This window comes from Ochotona princeps, chromosome 22 (assembly GCF_030435755.1).
Source record: "Ochotona princeps isolate mOchPri1 chromosome 22, mOchPri1.hap1, whole genome shotgun sequence".
NCBI lineage: Eukaryota > Metazoa > Chordata > Mammalia > Lagomorpha > Ochotonidae > Ochotona > Ochotona princeps.
This window is the reverse complement of record NC_080853.1, coordinates 25,818,584-25,839,515: the sequence shown is the minus strand read 5'-3', so window position 1 is coordinate 25,839,515 and position 20,932 is coordinate 25,818,584. Positions and strand designations below refer to the sequence as shown.

Genomic DNA, 20,932 nt, shown 5'->3' with positions numbered 1-20,932 from the left:
TCTTAGTTTAAAAAATGCAGCAATTTTTCAAAGTATATTATGTTGCATCAAGATGTCAAGATGATTGGAAGTGAAAGCTACTGTTACTGAGCATTTAGGAAGAGACAGTTTCCTAAATGTTTGCCTCTTCCATATAACTGCACGGCCATCCCACCACAGGCTTGGTCTACTCATGAACCTGGCCACTACCCATTGGCTAGGGTGAAGCCTTGCGCTTCTTGAAGTAAGATTTTTCTCTCTTTAGGAGGCAGGCCATGTGTTGAGGGCACAGGGATCCATAGCACCCATCTGTAACTAGAACTTAATCTTGCCTGATGGTGAGAAAACTATAACATTATTTCTGGTTGATGAGCAAAATACTAGATCTGTATGACCTAGTAAGAAGTTTTGAGTTTGTGAGGGGTTACTTTAGGTTACATTTTGTTGAAGTATGAATATGAACTTATTCTTCCAAAACTCAAGTTAGAATTGGATTACCACTGGGAGGTGGGACTTGAAGAAGTGATTAGCTAGAGGAGTTAATGCAATTCTTGTAGGACCAGATCAGTGACTGTAAGGAGTCCTTATAATGCAAACTCTCTTGCATTTTGCTTCTTCCACCCTCACCCTCTTGCCCTTCCACAAAGGAGCCTGCAACAGAAGCCGAGAGGATGCCAGTACCACACTCTGGGACGTTGCAACCTCCAAGTCCAGGAGCCAAACTAAACCTCTGCAGCTTAGAAACCAGCCAGGCTCAGATACACTGTTACAGCAGCAGAAAACAAACTAAGCTGTATGCTTAGCACCAGCAGCTTTCAACTCGCTATTCTTTCACTAGATTGCAGCAGCATTTCTCAACCTTAATGTTTTGAGCAGGTGAATTCTTTGTTGTCCCACACATTGCACAATTTAGATGCATCCCTACCCTCTACCTGGTGAATGCTAGCCACACACACCACCACCACAGAACAGTGCTCCTTGAGGAGTGAAAATTGCGCCTAGATGAAAATTGACTGCCTGGTTGAAAAGTTCTCATTTGGTTAAAATGGTTAGGAATTAGCACTTAGGGCCCAACTCCATGGCCTAGCGGCTAAAGTCCTCGCCTTGAACGTGCCGGGATCCCATATTAATGCTGGTTCTAATCCTGGCAGCTCCATTTCCCATCCAGCTCCCCGCTTGTGGCCTGGGAAGGCAGTCGAGGACAGCCCAAAGCCTTGGCACCCTGCACCCGTGTGGGAGACCCGGAAGAAGTTCCTGGCTCCTGGCTTTGGATCGGCACAGCACCAGCCATTGCGCTCACTTGGGGAGTGAATCATCGGACGGAAGATCTTCCTCTCTGTCTCTCCTCCTCTCTATATATCTGACTTTCCAAAAAAAATAAAATAAATCTTTAAAAAAACAAAGAATTAGCGTTTAGACAAAACTCCAGGAGACTAGTCTGCAGTTGCACCACTTGCCTGATTTTACTTAAATGCACCTGTATTCCTTAAATAAATGAATGAAATGGATTCAAGCAGAGACAGTTCCAACAAAAGCAGCCCAAGGAAGTCCACCTGTCATTCCATGTGCATTGGGATAAAGCTGCCTAGCTCACAACAACCCTATCTTCTGCAACCCAACTCCCTCCAAGGTCATAGACTCTGTAATCTGAGGGTCACTTCCTATGTCCTACTCGGGCTTTTGATTCCTTGACCACTTTTTTTTAAAGATGTATTTATTTTTATTACGAAGTCAGATATACAGAGAGGAGGAGACACAGAGAGGAAGATCTTCCGTCCGATGATTCACTCCCCAAGTGACCGCAACTGCCGGTGCTGCGCCAATCAGAAGCCGGGAACCTGGAACCTCTTCCGGGTCTCCCACGCGGGTGCAGGGTCCCAAACCCTGGAGCCATCCTCGACTGCTTTCCCAGGCCACAAGCAGGGAGCTGGATGGGAAGTGGGGCTGCCGGGATTAGAACCAGCGCCCATATGGGATCCTGGCGCGTTCAAGGCAAGGACTTTAGCCACTAGGCTATGAAGCCAGGCCCGACCACTTGTTTCTATATAAAATCTCTGCTGCTGAACTCTCAGATGTGGCCATTTTACCCAGAAAGAATCTCGGTTGTAAAATTATAAATTAACGCAGGGCAAACAGGTTTCTTCGCAATGCTGCCGTTTGACTGAGGAACGTGATGCGTGTCTTCAGCAGATTCTGTCTTCCTTGGGTCCCTACAGAGACCTGCAATCTTATTTATGCCTAACTTTTTTCTTTTTAGTTTCTGAAGGTATAGCTGGTTTCATGGTGAGGATTCAGTAGCACAATATGGGAGATACTTTGCTCACACAGCAGGTGCCAGATTATCACCCTAGGTTTCTTCTACTGAACCTCTTCGACTATTGGGTGAGCCATAGTTGTTCTGTCTCAGCTTCTGCCTGGCTCCTGTCTAAGGTGAAGATGGAAAAACTCAGTCATTAGAAGGCTAGGTAAAATCACAGGGCCTCAAGGATGCCATCTGGCTTCAGTAAACAAAGTTTAGCATTCCTAGGAACAAAGGACTATATTTGGGTAAATCTTCCAGTCCAGTTACAAACCCTTTGCTGCTTACACAGAAACAGGCTCTCTGTGTATCTGCCCCCAAAATTCAGGAGTTTAAAGCATCAACAGTTTTGCTCATGAGTGACAGGCCAATTGGGTTCTGCTGATCTTCACTAGCATTGACAAAACTCAGCTGGCCTCACACACCTGTAGTCAGCTCAAGGGTAAGCCAGGGACAGGGGGGTCTAGGACTTCCTCTCTGGCAGTGACTGACTGTTAGCTGGGGCAGGGAGTTGGCCTGGGTTGTGACTCTCATCAGGAACAAACTGACTTAGGCCAATAGTAATGGTGCATAAATGTCCCAGAGACAACAGAAGTGCATTGGGTTTCTTGAGACTTCTGCTTGGGTCACAGACAGTCTTTCCACCTCATTCTATTGGCCAGAGCAGGACATGAGGTCAGCCTACATTCAGGAAGTGGGAAAGCAACTTCTCCCCTTCACCAGCAGGACTTCATGGTCAATATTGCAAAGGGTGTGGAGGATTCCAGAGAATTGACATCCTGTCCATCTGCCACACTCCCTACACTGAGAGAGGATACTTTTGGCAACAATTTTCTTTCAACAAAGGTTTCTTTGCCTAATAAGCAGCTTGCACATGGTCTGGTTCAGGGGGAAGTTTAGCAAAGTCAGTCTCATCCTTCTTCCTGACTCACACCAGTTGCACTTCCAGAAGGGATGGTTTCTTGACTTTGAAACCAAATCTAGGTCTGTTGTATGTCATCTTCCACATATGTTGTAATGTGATCTAGGTCCCTGTCTGGTTTCCTCTTTTTTTTTTCAATTTATTTATTTATTTGAAACCTGGAGTGACACAGAGAGAGGGATATCTTCCATCCATTAATTTACTCCCTAGATGGCTGCAATGGCCAGGTTGTGCCACAACAAAGTCAGGAGCCAAAAACTTTATCTGAGTCTCCCTCATGGGTGTCAGGAGTCCAAACACCTGGGCGATTAGCCACTGCCTTTCCAGGCACACTAGCAGGGAGCTTGATAGTGATCGAAGCAGTTGAGATATGAACCAGTTCACATCTGGGATGCTAGAGTCTCAGGCCTATGGTCATCCCTGCTACATCACAGTGTCAGCCTTTGTCTTTCCAGTTTCCAAAGCAGTTGCTTATTTTTGGTGAAGTTTCCTAGCATAGATATACCAAAATGCTGAGGATGATTCCCAGTTAATGGTGGAATCAATATTTGTTGGCTTATCAAGCTGATCCATCAAGGGCTAATTAACTCCAAGTCCCATTAGGAACATTTGAAAATGTTAGGGGCATAAAAAGCTTGGAAGTCATTCAATCATCCCTCCTCCTACCATCTCTGCCTTTGATTTGTGTACCAGGAATGTTATCCACTGGTGGTCAAACAGGGACAGATTTTTCTCTACCAGCATCTTCCAACCTCTGGTTCTATGGGGAGTTGGATGATGCCCCAAGTCCCATCATTTTGGGGACAACAGAATAGGAAGCAAGAAGCCAATGATCTAGTCCTGGCTCCTGGACAAGTACTGGAATAGGTGGTAGCATGTTTCATTGCTCTCCCCAGGGCCGTGGGGGCAAAGGCAGCATCTACGTGTGGGCCTCTGGGGATGGTGGCAGCTACGACGACTGCAACTGTGACGGCTATGCCTCAAGCATGTGGACCATCTCCATCAACTCGGCCATCAATGATGGCAGGACTGCCCTGTATGACGAGAGCTGCTCCTCCACCTTGGCCTCCACCTTCAGCAACGGGAGGAAGAGGAACCCCGAGGCCGGCGTGGTGAGTGCAGCCATCTCATCCTCACTCCCAAATGCCCACCAGCCCTCTGGGGGGGGCATACGATGCACCATCCCTCTCAGAGAGTTAACACCCGTTCTGAAAAGAAGACCCATTTTCTGGGTTTTTTTTTATTTACTTTTATTTCAAGAAATACTTTCAGTGAAAATCAGTAACATTAATAATCTTATACCTGACAACCTATCAGGCAGCTTCAAAATGTTGGGTATACAAAGAAGTTCACAAATAGGTATGTTTTTCTATAGTGGTTTGAGAGTTCAGAACAACCCAAACCTTATGTAATATTTGAGGCCTTTTTTCTGATTTTTTTATGTGTTTAATATAAAAAGAATATGTTTCATGCATTCCATAGATACAGTTCCAAAAAGATAACCACACTTCTCTCCCTTCTCGCTTTTATCTTCAGTCCTCTTCCTTTCCTCCATCGCTTCCTCTCATCAGTTTTTACAAAGACATAATTTTAATCCACTCTATAGCCACAGGCTTAAGGCACCACCAACCATAATATTCAACAAGTAAAAAATAGGAAGACCACAGTTCTACAGGTGCATAAATAAAGGCTAAAAAAGACAATCATATCACATGGTTTTCATTTCATCCCTCTATATTCCTTTGGATTCTATATAAACTGCCACATATCATAGAAAAAATGAGAGATTTGCCTTTTTGAGTTTGGCCTATTATTTAGCATAATTGGTAGAAACATTTTCTTTATGCCCAGTTATTTTTTGTAGAGGTCTACTATATGCTGGGAGCAAGCAATGGTGATTCCTTTTTAGCTCATTTTCCATGGATTTTTCTTCCTTATAATTTTGGCTTATGAACAATGATAAACACTGGTTTGCCCTTATGTTTTCCCAGCACATCATTCTTAAGAATAATTAATTTATCAGAATGGACACGTCACACCATTGCCTTGTCTGAACCAAGAACCTATACATGTATGATGGTCATTAAAATACAGCATCTATGGATGAATTTTCTAGGCCCATCAGTCCCCTAAAACTCTGCATACCTGTGGATTTTCTCAAGAAAAAAAGTTTTGACTTTCATGGTATTTTTTTAAAATTTATTTATTTTCATTGGGCAATCAGACATACAGAGAGGAGGCAAGACAGAGAGGAAGATCTTCTGTCCACTGATTCACTCCTCAAGTGGCCACAACTGACCGGAAGCCAAAAGATAGGAGCCTCTTCCAGGTCTCTCACATGGGTGCAGGGTTCTAAGGCTTTGGGCCATCCTTGACTGCTTTCCCAGGTCACAAGCAGGGAGCTGAATGAGAAGCAGGGCCACCGGGATTAGAACTGGTGCCCAAATGGAATCTCGGCACATGCAAGGCGAGGACTTTAGCTGCTAGGCTACCGTGCTGGGTCTTAGTGGTATTTTTAAGTAGATTCACAATTTCAAAAACAAAAACATTACAAATCATGTATGTGAATTATTTACTTCTTTGTGCTGGGTAACTCTGCCTTCTTAAATCATTCACTTTACGATGATAAATTTTCCCCACCTCCTGTAAATATATCTCACCCGTTCAGCATAATGAATCCTTTTGGGTCATTTGTTCTCTGTGGTTGTTTGGGTCCTTAAACTCTGCTTAAAACTCCAAACCAGGAGTCAAGTGGGTGACTCCAAAGCCACCAATGAGCCCCATCCTGACAGCAGCACCCTCTGCGCCAGAGCTTTCCATGACAGGTTAATAAACAGCTCAGAACCAAGCTATCAGGTGCCTTCTAGTGCTTCGCTACCATCGGATCTCCCACCTAGGCAAGCTGGCCAGGCTCCTTCCTGTGTGAGCCACCAAAATCCTTAACCTAGAAGGGATATAGTCCTTGACAGCCTGTCCCTCCCAGGCATCCTCCTGGGCCCTTTCCTGGCCTAAGGGAGAAGAGCAAGCATGCCAGGTCGTACCAGAAGGGGGAGACCTTGGCCCTTCTTAGCATAGGAGAAGCAGGCAGGAAAGATCAGGTGTGGACAGCTCCATTCTCCTTAAGATGTCTCCTCCTGCCACCCACCGACCCCTGGAAGCTCCACTCCTGAAGGGCCTCACAGCGTGGGCTTTGCCCCCAACCCTTACCTATGACTTTCTTCCTGCTTGGGCTAGAGAAGGACCCTGAGTTTCCTCTGAATACTGTCATTTTGCCCAGTAGATGCCTTTACACCTCCCTGATACGTTTTTCTTCAAGATAACACGCTCTTGAGGAGCAAACAGACAGAGAAGAATTCCTGTGGTTTATACACAACCCTGGCACACATTGGAAATAAGATTTTACTCTTGGTGAAAGTTCTTTCAAACTCAGTTTGCCAGTTCCCCCTTGGCCCTGAAATGAGACTTGGCATGGATGATCATGCACATACTGGGTTCTGTTGACTCAACCTGTCTCACAGCCTCTCCATGCGTTCTAGGGATTTAGAAGGATTCGTTTTTCATTACCTGGTTCTTGGCAGACTTAAGCTGAGCATGTTATTCTTCCTCTTCACAAATTCCATCCTTGTCTTCATGAAGGAAAAGGAAATGCTGCTTCAGTGGCCTTTACACTTTCCCAGAGTTGGTTCCAATACAACGAAAAGATTTGCACTGAGTATGGTGATGGAGTTGGTGGTTAACTTCCCACCTCTTAGGGTTTTTAGGCTCAGGAAGTGAAAGTGCCTCTGGTCACTGGAACAGCCCAGACGTGCTGCTTCCGACAACTGGCTTATGTAGTGGGGAGTTGTTCTGTAACTCTAAGTGACTGCCTGTCCCTTTTTGCATGAGCTACCAGAAAGCTCAGATAAAATAAATGGCAAACAGCGAGGTGAATAGATGCTAAGCTTATCCTTAGCTTTGTCTTCTTAAGGAAAAATATAAAGTTTAAATAAAATAAATAGACAACCCCCCTACTCCAGATTGCCTTGAGGGAATCAAAGTAGCGTTTTGATGCGTTCACTCATTATTCAATGTCTTCCCTTGCAGGCAACCACAGATTTGTATGGCAACTGCACTCTGAGGCATTCCGGAACGTCCGCAGCTGCTCCCGAGGCAGCTGGCGTGTTTGCACTGGCTTTGGAGGCAAAGTATGTTGATAGCTCTGTGCCCAGGGCTGGCTCTGCAAGGTGGAATAATATGCCGGTCTCTTCATCCACATCGCAGGTGTCCATGGAGTCTAATATGGGTTGGAGAACCAGTAGATAGTCAGGGCCAATGAACTCTGCTGGATTTTTCTGAATCACTCTTACACACACACACACACACACACACACACACACACACCATAAAACTATACCCTTAGGAAAACACAAACTATACACCCAACAGCATATTACCACATATCAGCAAGCTATTCAGATACCATACCAATAGGGTCACACAGCTATTTCTTTTTCTCTTTTTTAATTTGAAAGGCAGAAAGACACAAGGGGAGAGCTCTTCCATGCACTGGTTCATCCCCAAATAGTGTCCCACATGAGTAATAAGAGACCAACTGCTTGAGGCATTACCTGCAGCATCCCAGGGTACACATTAGCAGAAAACTGGAGTAGAAGCGGGACTTGAACCCAGGATCTCTGATATGGAATATGACTGTCCCAATCAGCATCTTAAGAGGTTTATCAAATGCCCATCCTTCTTTTCTTGGTGAAATCCACTCCTTTGTCCTTTGTCCCTTGGCTGTTTTACTCTACCAGTAGCCACGATCAACTAAGTAAAGGAAAACAAAATAGCCAAGCTGAGTGTCTCACAAGGTGCTTGAGAACATGTGGGTAGCAGGGAGTTCATGCTCCAGACTACCCACTGGTAGGTAAATCCTTTAACCTTAGAGAGAAGGTGGGTGTGAGCATGCAGTGTGCATGCAGAGCTTTACTGGGGAACCTTGCAGGCTACGAGACAGGGGAGACCATTCCCACGTTCTCGTCATCCCTCAGGCAGGTCACATGCTGCTGCTGCTGCTGGACTCACCTTGGGTTTGATCATCAGTGGGGGTGCCTGCCCATCAACTGTTGCCCCTTGAGAAAAGTCAGAGACCAACCTTATGTTCCGACCCAAGCTTTGGGCTTCAGACACTACATATGTGGTGTGAGAGAAACTGCCACCAGATGTGCAGGGAATTGTCAGGAAACACAGCACCCAGAAGCTTGTGAGACATTGGATTCAGGCTGTTGGGGAAGAAAAGTCCTTCATTTGCATCAGTTGTTGTTAGGCAACCTGAGTTTCTCACCTGGGTCTCCAGGCACCCTCATTTGTCTCTCTCTGCATATGCAATGCATTTTCTGATTTGCAAAGGAGGCAAGAGTTGGTTCCTAGAATAGGAAGGAACTTCAAACCCAGTGTAGTCCTCTGCCTTCAAACAAAAGGGGCACAAATATATGACTTTTAGATAGAAATATCAATATAAGCATACATTAAAAACAAAAGGAGGAAGAGAAAGAAAAACTGGAGTAAGAATGACTCCTCTTTGGATCAATTTCAACTTTGATTTTTTGTAACAAAAGTCAGGACCCCAAGAGACAGAAACTGGTGGGAGCTTAACTATTAAGAACAGCAAACCAAGACATGGTCTTAATATGCACCTGCTGAAAATGAACCTATTCACTCAGAGCCTGAGGGGACCCCGGAGTCTAAGTGGGCTTTCCTCACGCCATCTGGCCTGAGCATTCCTGGGCCTCACAGGGAACAGGGAGCTGGAGTCGCTGTGGTCTAGGTTCTGGGCAAACATTTATTTCCTAGGTTCTTACCTCTTGAAAAGGCATTTTAAGCATAGGCACTAACACGATTTAAGAAAGTGGTAAAATTTATTCAGAGGGTGAGAAATACAGACATAATATGGGCCATGTTCAGGGACAGAGGGACAGAAATGGAAAGCAAAGGGAGAGGAATTGCTGCCTCTGTCCTCAGAATCCATCTGCAGGAAGCAGAAGAGCGAGAAGGTGAGAGGCACAGGACCAAGAGCAAGCCCCTCCCCATCTTGGGTGTTTAGCGGGGCTTTGCAGGGGAATGGTCACACAACAATGCAAGACTGCCCCCCTCAGCCTCTAGGTGTGTCATTTGACTCACAGGTGGGCAGAAAGGTTTACATAGGCAGGGGATGTGGGGTTTCCAAACTTGAGATCCTGAACTAGCTGCCTAATACCGTATCAGAATGATCTGAAAGACAAATGAGTTTCTGATCCCCCTTTCAACTTCTAGTGGCAGAACTTGACCCACAGTCTCCTGGGATTTGGGACAAGCAAAAAGTCACTTGCACAGGTCAGTGTGCATACAAGGGGATAACCTCAATAACCAAAGCAGTGGAGCAAAGCTGCTGCATTCCTATTCATCACCATCCCTTTAGCATCACGGTGCAGACTTCTAACAAGATGAATGTGCCGAGCGCTAGAGCAGCCTTTTTTGGCAGCAATAGACATAAATTTAAAGCTTTCAATTGACATAAGGAGGGAAAAAACAATACCTGGAGGTAGGTGGTTCAGGTCGTCTTGCTCAAAAATTCTTCAGAGCAACAACTGCCTGAGAGTGGCAACAGACTCCAAGATGAGGTTTGCATGTGAGTTATTTATTAAAGAAAAACTGGCTTTCAGGAAAGACCAATAAGCAAGTGAAGTAGGGGAAGGAGTTGGGGGATGGGAGATAACTCAAGCCAGGAGGAGAAGTTTTAGCCTGGGGTTAATCCTTTAGAAGCTCCAGAATGCCAAGGATGCCTCAAAGAACAGAGTGGGGCTGTACCATCAGCTTTTGCCTAAGAGAAGCCCTAAGGGATGCATACACCAAGAAATCTCTGGCTTTCTGTGCCTTTCTGGCCTTCCAGCAGCCAGCAGTTAAAGGCATTGATCAGGAAAGCTCACAGACACACAGAAAGATCCCAAGAGTCCCTCTCTAGTTCAGCTCAGATGAGGCAGCAGGGAGCCCCAGTGACATATAGGACAGTAGTGCAAGGCTGTTTCCCATGCAGAGGTCCATCCAGCAGCTGTTCCAAAGTGGTTTGAATGCAGTGAGTGATCGTGTCCACACTCCAGCCCACCAGAATCTTGGAAGACTAAGAATAAACCTTTCTCCTCACAGCATGACTCCAGTGGGGAACAGTAGCATCTCTCCTTCTGACACGTGTTCACTTTGTTGCTCCATCTCAGAAAGTTCCAAGAACTTGAAAATGCCAACTTGAGTCACAAGGGAATATTGCTCACACCTCTCCTGATGGGACCAATATTAGAGAAATTTCCAAGGGCATCAGTATTTGCACACAGATTGGTTTAGTCACTGAATAAAGTACGAAAGACTGTCCAAGAAGACACAAACTTACTAAATATACTGTCTGTTCCAAAGAAAACTCAACAACCTGGTTAACTAACCACTACCCTGACCTAGGACAACATAGACTAGTTGTTCCTGTTTCTCTGCTTTAAGTAAGCAGAATCATACAGACACTCTCTACACTGGTCTGTGTTTGTATTACTAGAACAAAATACCTGATGCTGAGTACTTAATAAGGAAAGGAATGTTTATTCAACTCACAGTTTGGAAGCTGGGAATCCAAAATTGAGTAGCCCCTCTGAGGAGGACCCCTCGGCTTACTCACATCATGATGCAAACGCTTGAAAGGAAGAGATCACATGGAGCCAGGAAGCCAGGAAGCAGGCATGGGCCAGTATTGCTCTTTTATAACAATGCTTTCTCTCAATAATAAGAATTCCATGAAAACTACATACATTGCCCTCCAAGGGCAGTGCCTTCTGTGACCTAATCACTTTGCACTAGGAACAACCTCTTAAAAGTGCTGTCACCTCCCAACGTCACCACACTGGAGGCCAAGCTTCTAGCACATAGGCCCTTGGGGAGACACACTCAAACCATAGCATTCTCTTCTACCTTCCTCAGGTCAATACTGTATTTGTAAGAATTGTTCATGTTATTATTTTGAATAACATGAACTATAACATCCTACTGTGGATGAATATCTGAGGACTTCATAGTTTGGAGATAAGAACATTCTAGTCTGGTGCATGTATTCAAGTTTCTGTCATATACCTACCTAGGAGTAGGATTGCTGTGCCATAGCTTAAACATATGGACAATGTTAGAAGACACAGCCAGGCAGTTTTCCAAAGTGGCTGCCACAATTTACACATGTGTCAGTGTAGAACAAGAGTTCCGGTTTCTCCACACCTCTGTCAACTCTTAACATTGTCAGGCTTTTCCACTTAAGCCGCTCCATCATGTTTGCTTGAAAGCTCTTTCGAAGTAAATTTATTTGAGAAAGACAGGAATATTTTTTTTAATTGACATACATGGTGGTTCTAAGTTAGTCCATGTACATCTGTCATTTTACTGGGCTCACAAATGTTCCTCATTGTGTTTCTCTCTCTCTCTGTCTCTGCCTGCCTCTTACTCTTGCTCTCACACTCTCTTCCTCCCTTCTCTAGCCTGGGTCTGACCTGGCGAGACATGCAACATCTGACAGTGCTCACCTCCAAACGGAACCAGCTGCATGACGAAGTCCATCAGTGGAGGCGGAACGGAGTCGGCCTGGAGTTCAATCACCTGTTTGGATATGGTGTCCTGGATGCAGGCGCCATGGTGAAAATGGCTAAAGACTGGAAAACCGTGCCTGAGAGATTCCACTGTGTGGGCGGCTCTGTGCAGGACCCTGAGTAAGTGGGGCAGCAGTGTAACTCCGGGGGTTATGTTAGAACATTGACATTTACATAGATCACTGGGGTAACTCCCAACTCCTGCTTTTAGCTTTCAGCTTTGACTGTCTCAGTAGCTTATGTCATTATTTGTTTAAAGATTTGTTTCTTTTTATTTAAGAGGCAGATTTTGTGAGTCCTTTACAGAAAAAGGAGATGGAGAATCTTCCATCGGCTTCTTCTCTTCCCAGATAACTACAATGACCAGAGCTGTGCCAGTCCAAAGCCAGGAGCCTGTAGCTTCTTTCAGGTCTTCCACATGGGTGCAAGAGTCCAAGCAATTGGACCATCCTTCACTGTTTTCCCAGGCCATCAGCAAGTAGCTTGATCACAAGTGGAGCAGCTGGGACTGATGCTTAAGCTACTATGCCACAGTTTCATCCCCTATGCTGTTATTTTTTAAGTGCACACATCAGCCCAGATCAACAAATAGAACATGCTAATATCCCAGGAGGCCCCTTGTGTCTCCTTCCCTCATCATCTCCCCAAGCATATCTGTTGTTCTTTCCTCTAATCCTGCAGATCATCCTGCCTATTCCATATTTATCATAACAGAAGCATCTACTATGCTTTTGTTCAGAATTGTGTTTTTGGGATTTGCTGATACATGGTGTATACTTGTAGCTTATCATGATTACCAGAAGAGCATTCTGGCATGTGACTATGGCCCCCTTGGCTCATTCCTTCTCATGAATGACTAAGCTGGACTTCCAGCCCCACAGAGAAGCCACTGTGTTGGTCAAGTGTATACTAGCTGTCCTTCCAACTTCCTGCCATGACAACAGCTGGCACGATAAGAATGCTTCTCCACTTAGTCTCTGTTGATCCGTCAAGAAGGAGATATCAATTCTTATCATTATTATACTTGAGATATCATGCTCGTATCATGAAAGGCACAGAGTTTATGTGGATTATCTGTGTTTCCATAAACATATGCAGCAGAAACTGTCACAGAGCATTCATCCCCTCAACCCACCAAGATTCTTCAGGCTCCCTTCCAGTTACTCCATAATCAGCACCTTCATTCTCCCCACAGTGGATTGGCCTCACTGCTTCCTGGACTTGGTCTAGTCAGAACCACATGGCACGGATGCTTTTGTGTCCAGCTCCTTTGACGCAGCATTAGTTTGGTAGAATTTGCCTAAGTTACAGCACACAGCAATCACCCACTCATTCTTGTGGCTGGGAGACACACACATCTGTGGCTTCCATTGTTTACGTCGGGGTAAATCTGACTCCTCATCTACTTCAGTGGTCCCCAACCCTGACCTCACTTCTGCGAATCAGGAGAGCTTAACTGGACCCTATTCAGTACACAATATCATCTTCCTTTCCTCTTCTCCTCTGGACCTGGGTTCTGTTTAACTTTTGTTGCCTGTTACTCAGACCTGAACTCAATTATTTTTTTAAACAAGATTTATATATTTATTTGAAAGGCAGAAAGATGTGGGGGTGGGGGGGAGGAGAGAGATCTTTACCCTGTGGTTCACTTCCCAAATGCGCACAATGGCTGGGACCAGATCAAAGGAGCCAGGATCTCCTCCCTGGTCTCCCATGTCAAGCCATCCTCTGCTGCCTTTCCAGACACATCAGCAGGGAGCTGGACTGGAAGTGGAACAGCCAGGACTCAAGCCAACATTCTGAAATGGATGGGCGGCATCATAAGCAGCAGGTTATGCTGTGCCACAACACTGGTTCCTTGAAGTCAAATCGTGACTTCCCCAACATTCACAATGCATTTAACTTTTGTACCCCTCTATTTTAGCAATCCTCAACCTCCGACCCCTGACCTCTTTAGTACAGTAAAGCCAGGAGACCTTCACTCAGCATGATGTTTTCAAACTCATCAGCCCAAATAGAAGATTATGAAGGAAATCAACGAGGTTGAAATCCAATGATGAAAGATTAGTATGCAAATGATTGGAATACACCCTTTTTATTCACAAACTATTTAGAAAGCTCTAGAGGCGAGTTTCACAGCCATGATCATGTGGTCACTTGATGACCATGAGGACCGCTGGAAATGCCTGCAATGACTGTAATGAGCTGTGTGGTGACAGGGCTCGGGAAGCGCTCCCGCCCCTGTTCAACGGGCTGCTTTCAGAATGGAAGAGAAAGTATCTGCTGTGGGTTGGGGAAAGCTGAGACACAAAGATTTTCCCTTCTGACCTGTTGGGACTCATGCTAGGCTCCCGGTAAGAGCCTGTTCTCTGTTCCCTCACAGTCAAATAGCGCTCATGTCTCATTTCTAATGCAGCCACATGCAGGTGTCAGGTCAGCACACAGAAGGCCTTCACTGAATGTAGTTTGACCTTTCCTTTTCATGCAGAGGGGCAAGCTTTGGTGCAACTGGGACATGCTTATTCCCACATTAAAGTGCCCAGATTCAAAACTCAGCTCTGCTTCCGATTGTAGCCCCTTGTTAATGTGTACTCTGGGAGACAAAGAGCTGACGGCTCAAGTCCTTGGGTCCCTGTCATCCACATGGAAGACGCAGATGGAGTTTCTGGCTCCTGGCTCCTGGCTTCTGGCTGGCCCAGCTCCAGCTATTATGGACATTTCAGGAGAGAACCAATAAGTAGAAAATCTCTTTTCTCTTTCTCCCTCCATACCTTTGAAACAACAAATATAAGATTTTTTTTAAGAAAGAAAATAATTTGGTCAACTTCCTGATGCAGTAATTTCATATTCATTTGTAAATTCCTAATTGTGGAGTTCTTCACATAAAGACATTCTCCCATAAATAAGCTTTCTCCCATAGGCAAGCCTCATCCCCTAGGAGAGTAACTCCCCGCCCCCAAACCAGCTGAGTATCATTCCCTGGGCTCATATCATGCCATGAAGAAGCCACCCCTCCCACAGGCAAATGGCCTCACTGGTTTCTCATTGGGCCCCTTTAACACAGCACCAACTGTACATTGCACAGCTGTGTGTGTGTTTTCCCCATGGGCTGGGCCATGATCTCACAAAGCATCTCTCCTGTCGGCTCTGAGAGGGAAAGCAAAGCTACAGCCCGGGGCCCTCCAACAATCTGAAAATACAAGCTACACAAGTCCTTCGTGATATTGCAAATGTCCTGGGACAAAAACAGGGATTCTGCAGAGTGGCTTATCATCCTCCTGAGCAGCCATGTGCTCTTAGCCCTCCTCTTGGCGAGACAGGTGTTGCTGGGGTCCAAAGCAGCCCATTACAGAGGCTGTCAGTGTAAGTGAAGGAAGGAATGGGCCCAGTTGCTGATGGTGTGCCTATCCTCTGATGAATGCACTGCAGCATCAGCCACAAACTGGTCCATGCTACTGTGACTCACTGGAAGCCCGTGAGGTTGTCCCATCCTGACAGTTTTCTACAGGTGAGGAAGCTAGGATGTAGAATGCGTAAGAAATGAGCTCAAGGTCATACTGTAACCAGGACTAGATCAGTCTGAATCCAAATCCCAGGTTCTTCTCCCAGTGTGACATTGACTTTCACCATTTCTTCCTGTGCTCTCAGGCCCTGCAGCAATCTGCCACAAGCCTGGGAGTGTCACACTCAGGCCCTGCAGCAGGTTCTGCCACAAGCCTGCTCCACTTCCCATTGAGCTCCCTGCTTGTGGCCTAGGAAAACAGTCAAGGACAGCCCAAAGCCTTGGGACCCTGCACCTGTGTGGAAGACCCAGAAGAAGCTCCTGGCTCCTGGCTTCAGATCGGCTCAGCTCTGGCTCTTGGGCCACTTGAGGAGTGAACCGCAGATGGTAGATCTTTCTCTGTCTCTCCTTTCTGCAAAACTACCCTTCCAATATAAATAAATTAATAAATAAATAAATAAATCTAAAACAAGCAAGCAATTCTCTGGGATGGTCACCAGGCAGGCTCTTACATCTACTCTGTCATTTTACCATGAGAGGTTTACATCACCTCTCACTGTTCAATGTACAGTGAAGAAAGCAGAAAAATAAAACGCAAGTCCTAATTACAAAACCAGCAAGCCCAGCACTCCCAACATTCTCCAGCGCCCCGGGCCTGGAACTCCTTTCTCTTCTTACAAACAGGAAAAGGCTGAACGTGTGGTGTGTTGGGACCTCTACAATCTCTCTGCCAGCTGTAGTACAGCCGAGACATCTCTCGAAGGAGTGCAACTGAAACACCATCCGGGCCCAGTATTGTGGCCTAGCGGCTAAAGCCCTTGCCTTGAACATGCCGGGATCCCATATGGGCACCAATTCTGATCCCGGCAGTCCCGCTTCCCATCCAGCTCCCTGCTTGTGGTATGGGAAAGCAGTCAAGAACAGCCCAAAGCCTTGGGATGCTGCATCTGTGTGGGAGACCTGGAAGAAGTTCCTGGCTCCTGGCTTCAGATCGGCATAGCACTGGCCATTGTGGCCACTTGGGAAGTGAAACATCGGACAGAAGATCTTCCTCTCTGTTTCTCCTCCTCTCTGTATATCTGACTTTGCAATAAAATAAATAAGTCTTAAAAAAAAAAAAAAGAAAAGAAACACCATCCACATTTGCTTGCACATTGGCCTCATTCACAATCAATGAGGAGATGATACCACTGCAATATCTGGTTTTTATTTTACTTACTGCTATTTATTTGAAAGGCAGAGAAACAGAGACAAGGAAAGATCTTCCACTTGCTGGTTGATGCCCCCAAAACATGCAATGGTCATAAAATTCAATTTGGGCCCACCACATGGTCCAACAACCCAAGCACTTGAGCCATCACCTGCTACTTCCTAGTGTGTATGTTAACAGGAAACAGAAACCAGGAGCAGTCAGGACCTGAGTCTAGGCACTCTGCTATGGGATGTTCACGCCCTACATGATATCACTCCACCAAATGTTCCCAGGAAACATTAGCTTGGAATATTCTGGGTAGAGGTATGTTTGATATCAGTCCTAATGTTCAGAAGTTAAGCAGAGAGGACTCCTCATGATCCTCAGAAGGCATGTATGTGAGACAGGGCAGGAGGGAGGAAGGGGAGGAGAGGACACAGGCTGGATATGGATGGCATTCCATCACAATCCACGTAAGTGTGGAATTTGGAGCAGGAGGGAGCCTTGGAAATGATTTTATATAAATTCATTATTCAAGAAATTGGATGACCAGAGATTCAATCATCCCAATATCTCACAACCACTTGGGAAATTTACCCACTGTTAGTAACACTGTTTCCAAAGGAACCAGAGAGCTACTTCAGCAGGAGCTCAGTTGAGTCCTCCATGGAGGTAGAGGCCACAACCGTCCTGCTCACGAGGAACATGTACCAGTCCTAGAATAGGTATAGTACTTAGTAGAGGGAGGGAAGGAGGGAGGGAGGGAAGAAAGAAGGAAAAAAAGGAGGGAGGGAAGAAAGGACAGAGGGTGAGAGGGAGGGAGGGAGACTATTCAGCCAGCATGTCTTTGACACAAGGGTAATGTCCCCATGATGGTCAGTGGACAAAAGGTCAGGCAGTGAACTTCACCTTGGTTAGAATGGCTCTACATCTTCTCAGTGTTCTGTGGCTCCTCGTCCAGCCCTGCACCTGAACTTTTCCCTGATGCTAGTGAGTTGGCTTGCTGGGGAATCTGGAGGCTGTGGAGAGGGCTGGAGGGCCAGACCAGGGCAAGCTTTGCTGCTGGGCACAGGAAGCCCTTAGTCCCCCGAAGTAGGCTTCTGAGAGGCTGGGCTGAAGCAATCAGTAGCTGAGCAAGGGGCAAGCAGTACTGCCTGCAAACAGCTGTTGAGGCAGTGAGTAGTGCTTGTGCAGTTTGTGGGTTTCTTGAGCGTCCATCATCTCTGAGAAGGAGGAGCAGGGAGGAGGTGCTGCCTCGGGTGTGTGTGTTGACAACCTGATCCTCCAGCAACTCTGCAGAGCCAACAGCAACCCAGAGTGGTCCCCCCGGAGACAAAGGCTCTGGTCTTGTGTACTCTTATTCTACCCATGACCCCTGATGGTGATTCTCCAGGGAAGGAGGCAGCTGAGAGCTCGTAGTAGCAGCCAATGGGCACCACCTAGGGAAGGGGTCTGGATAGAGGGTGCTCTTCCTCATACCCCTTTGCCACGTAGTGCCTGAGATTGGCCCAAGCTTAATCCAAACCCTTGTATCATCCCTTCTATCTCAAGAGATTATCTCAGCATGGGCCAATTTCTTTCTTGTGAGAAAAGAATACCTTATTGCTGACTCACAGAAACTGTTTACGGAGTGGGCTGTGGATCTGATTTCAAGCTAATGTGGCCAGCTCATCTCTGACTCTCAGCTGAAGAAACGCTTTCAGTTTACACTTGGTGGAAAAGCAAGGATGATTTTCCACCAGAGTTGCCACAAATTGACTTGTAAGAGAATTGTCACTGTGTGACTCCTGTCCCTAAGTGCCCTGGGTGCAATCTGTTACAGTGAATGCATTTTCTTAGAATTTAGTTGGAGTTCTGGACCCTTGTGGTAATCGTGACGATCGCATTTGGCAAACAGTTGGTGATATTTACAGCACCAGATGGTTTTACTCAGGCTGTTAGCTGATGAATGTCCTAATTGAACTTCTCAAGGGGGCAGGGATTACAAGACAGAAAAGGGATTCAGGTTCTACGTGGGCTTCAGAGCTGAGGGCTGTCTTCATCTCATCCTTCTCTATGACCACCGACAGGCTCCTTAGAGAGTCCCAAAGGTCCCAGGTTAGAGGGAAACCCAACCTGGACCTACCTGTTTACCTGCATAGAATTCCCATAGTGAAGCATGGTTCTTCTCTTTTGTCTTGATTTGGAACACTCCAGAGCCTTCTCCAAAGGTGGCTGGAAAATCTGTATACAAGGATCTCTACTTTCCCCAAGTGCTTCAGACTGTGCTGAAATGGAAGCCAGAGAGACTTTCTGTACATTGTTGTTCTTAGATTCAAATGCAATATACACATTAAAAAAAAAAAAGATGTATTTCTCCATTTGAAGTCAGGAGTGACAGAGAGACAGAGATTTTCCATCCAATGCTTCACTTCCCAAATGGCTACAATGGTGGGGTAGGTACAAGCTGAACCCAGAAACCTGACACTCCATCTGGATCTTCCACATAGCTAGCAGGGAACTACATATTTGGACTACCTTCAGTCACCTTCCCAGGTACATTAACAAAGAACTGGTTTGGAAGCAGAGCATCCGGGACTTGAACTGGTGCCCACATGGAGTAGCTTGGCTCTGGGTTGGGTGTGTAACCAGCATCTCTTTGCACATGCACGCCACCAGATGTGCATTTTTAAATACCCAGCACTGGGCCCCGTTCAAATATTCTAAACCCAAACGCCAAACACTGCAGTCTGCAACACTTTGAATAATGGATACTCAACCTGTAGTAACCACTTAGCAGTAGCTTTTCTTTATCGAGGTTCTGGGCACTTTGAAAGAAAGGCAACATGTGCTTCTGTCTCCGTGTGGGTTGCCCCAAAAGATAACCTGAGATGGGAATTGTTGCATACATTTTTTTAATTGATTGGCTGATTTGAAAGGCAGAGCAACAAGGAAAGGGAGAGACAGAAAAAGATCTTCCATCTGCTACCTCGCTCCCCGAATACCTAAAATAGCAAGGGCTGGGCCAGGCCAAAGCCAGGAACCAGGATCTCCATCCAGATCTCTCGCTTGGGTGGCCCAGGTCCTTGAGTCAACCTCCACTACCTTCCCAGGTACTTCAGCCAGAAACTAGATGAGGAAGGGGAGGAACCTGGACTCAAACCAGCAGTTTGCTGGTGGATGTGAGTGTCCCCTGCGGAGGCTTCCCCCACAGCAGCACAACTGTCAGGTTTTGAGAGATGATCCTAGGAAACAGACGTGAGGAAGTGGAGATGTGAGACAAAGGAGAGAGCCAAGCACAACCGCAGGCACAAGAGATTGCCTCTGTGCATACCTAGGCTCGTGCCCAGTGGAAAGCCTGAGAAAGGGCTTGTCCAGCTGATGTTCATCCACCAACTCCTAGCAACCACTGCTTAAGGACTGACCCTTGGCAATAAATCCCAAACATCTTTGATCTCTCCAGCACACCAGCTGGGCAGGCTCCTATAGTGTTAGCCTGTGCAGCTGCCGGGAAGGGTAAAGGTGCCTAAAGAGATGTGGCAGGGGAGCACCTGCTACCTTCCCTTTCTGCATTGCTCAAGCTCATACAGCCAGAGTGGAATTAAACCCCGGTTAACATGCTTAATCCCAAAGCCTTGCTGTTTCTGCTCCCTGAGGTTGCCTTCAGCTTATACTTCCTGCCCCTGTCCTGCTATTGGTGTGCCCACTATCTCTAACCGTGTCTCCTCCTCACTTTGCCCCCCAGGAAAATTCCCTCCACTGGCAAGTTGGTGCTGACCCTCACAACTGACGCATGTGAGGGGAAGGAGAACTTTGTGCGCTACCTGGAGCACGTACAAGCCGTCATCACAGTCAATGCCACAAGGAGAGGAGACCTCAACATCAACATGACTTCCCCTATGGGCACCAAGTCCATTCTGCTGAGCCGGCGACCCCGGGATGATGACTCTAAGGTGGGCTTTGACAAGTGGCCGTTCATGACCACCCACACATGGGGGGAGGATGCCCGAGGAACCTGGACCCTGGAGCTGGGCTTTGCAGGCAGCACACCCCAGAAGGGCGTGCTGAAGGAGTGGACACTGATGCTGCATGGCACACAGAGTGCACCTTACATTGACCAGGTGGTGAAGGATTATCAGTCCAAGCTGGCCATGTCCAAAAAGGAGGAGCTGGAGGAAGAGTTGGATGAGGCCGTGGAGAGAAGCCTGGAGGGCATCCTCAACAAGAACTAGGCAGCCCCCATCCCCCAGCACCCTCGCACCTCCTCTCTGCCTCTGTCCACAGCCCCCCGTTCCTGCCCACACCCAGCAACCGTCACCCCTCACAAGCCAGTCCGCCGTCTCAAGCTGAAGCTTTGCTCACTGTCAGTAATGATTTTCATCACAAAGAAAGTAACCTTTGTTTTATTACACCATGCCCCAAATATAGTGTT

At 46.5% G+C, this 20,932-nt stretch overlaps 1 protein-coding gene across 1 annotated transcript in view; it reads left to right on the top strand.

Annotated features, from left to right (window-relative positions):
* Window positions 1-20,932, top strand: part of PCSK2 (proprotein convertase subtilisin/kexin type 2) — a 214,843-nt gene extending 193,911 nt beyond the window's left edge. The window contains exons 9-12 of the mRNA XM_004598172.3: window positions 4,097-4,312; window positions 7,284-7,384; window positions 11,720-11,947; window positions 20,246-20,932. Coding sequence (XP_004598229.1) covers window positions 4,097-4,312; window positions 7,284-7,384; window positions 11,720-11,947; window positions 20,246-20,732 — 1,032 coding nt within the window. The 3' untranslated portion in view covers window positions 20,733-20,932. The remainder of the gene's footprint in view (window positions 1-4,096; window positions 4,313-7,283; window positions 7,385-11,719; window positions 11,948-20,245) is intronic.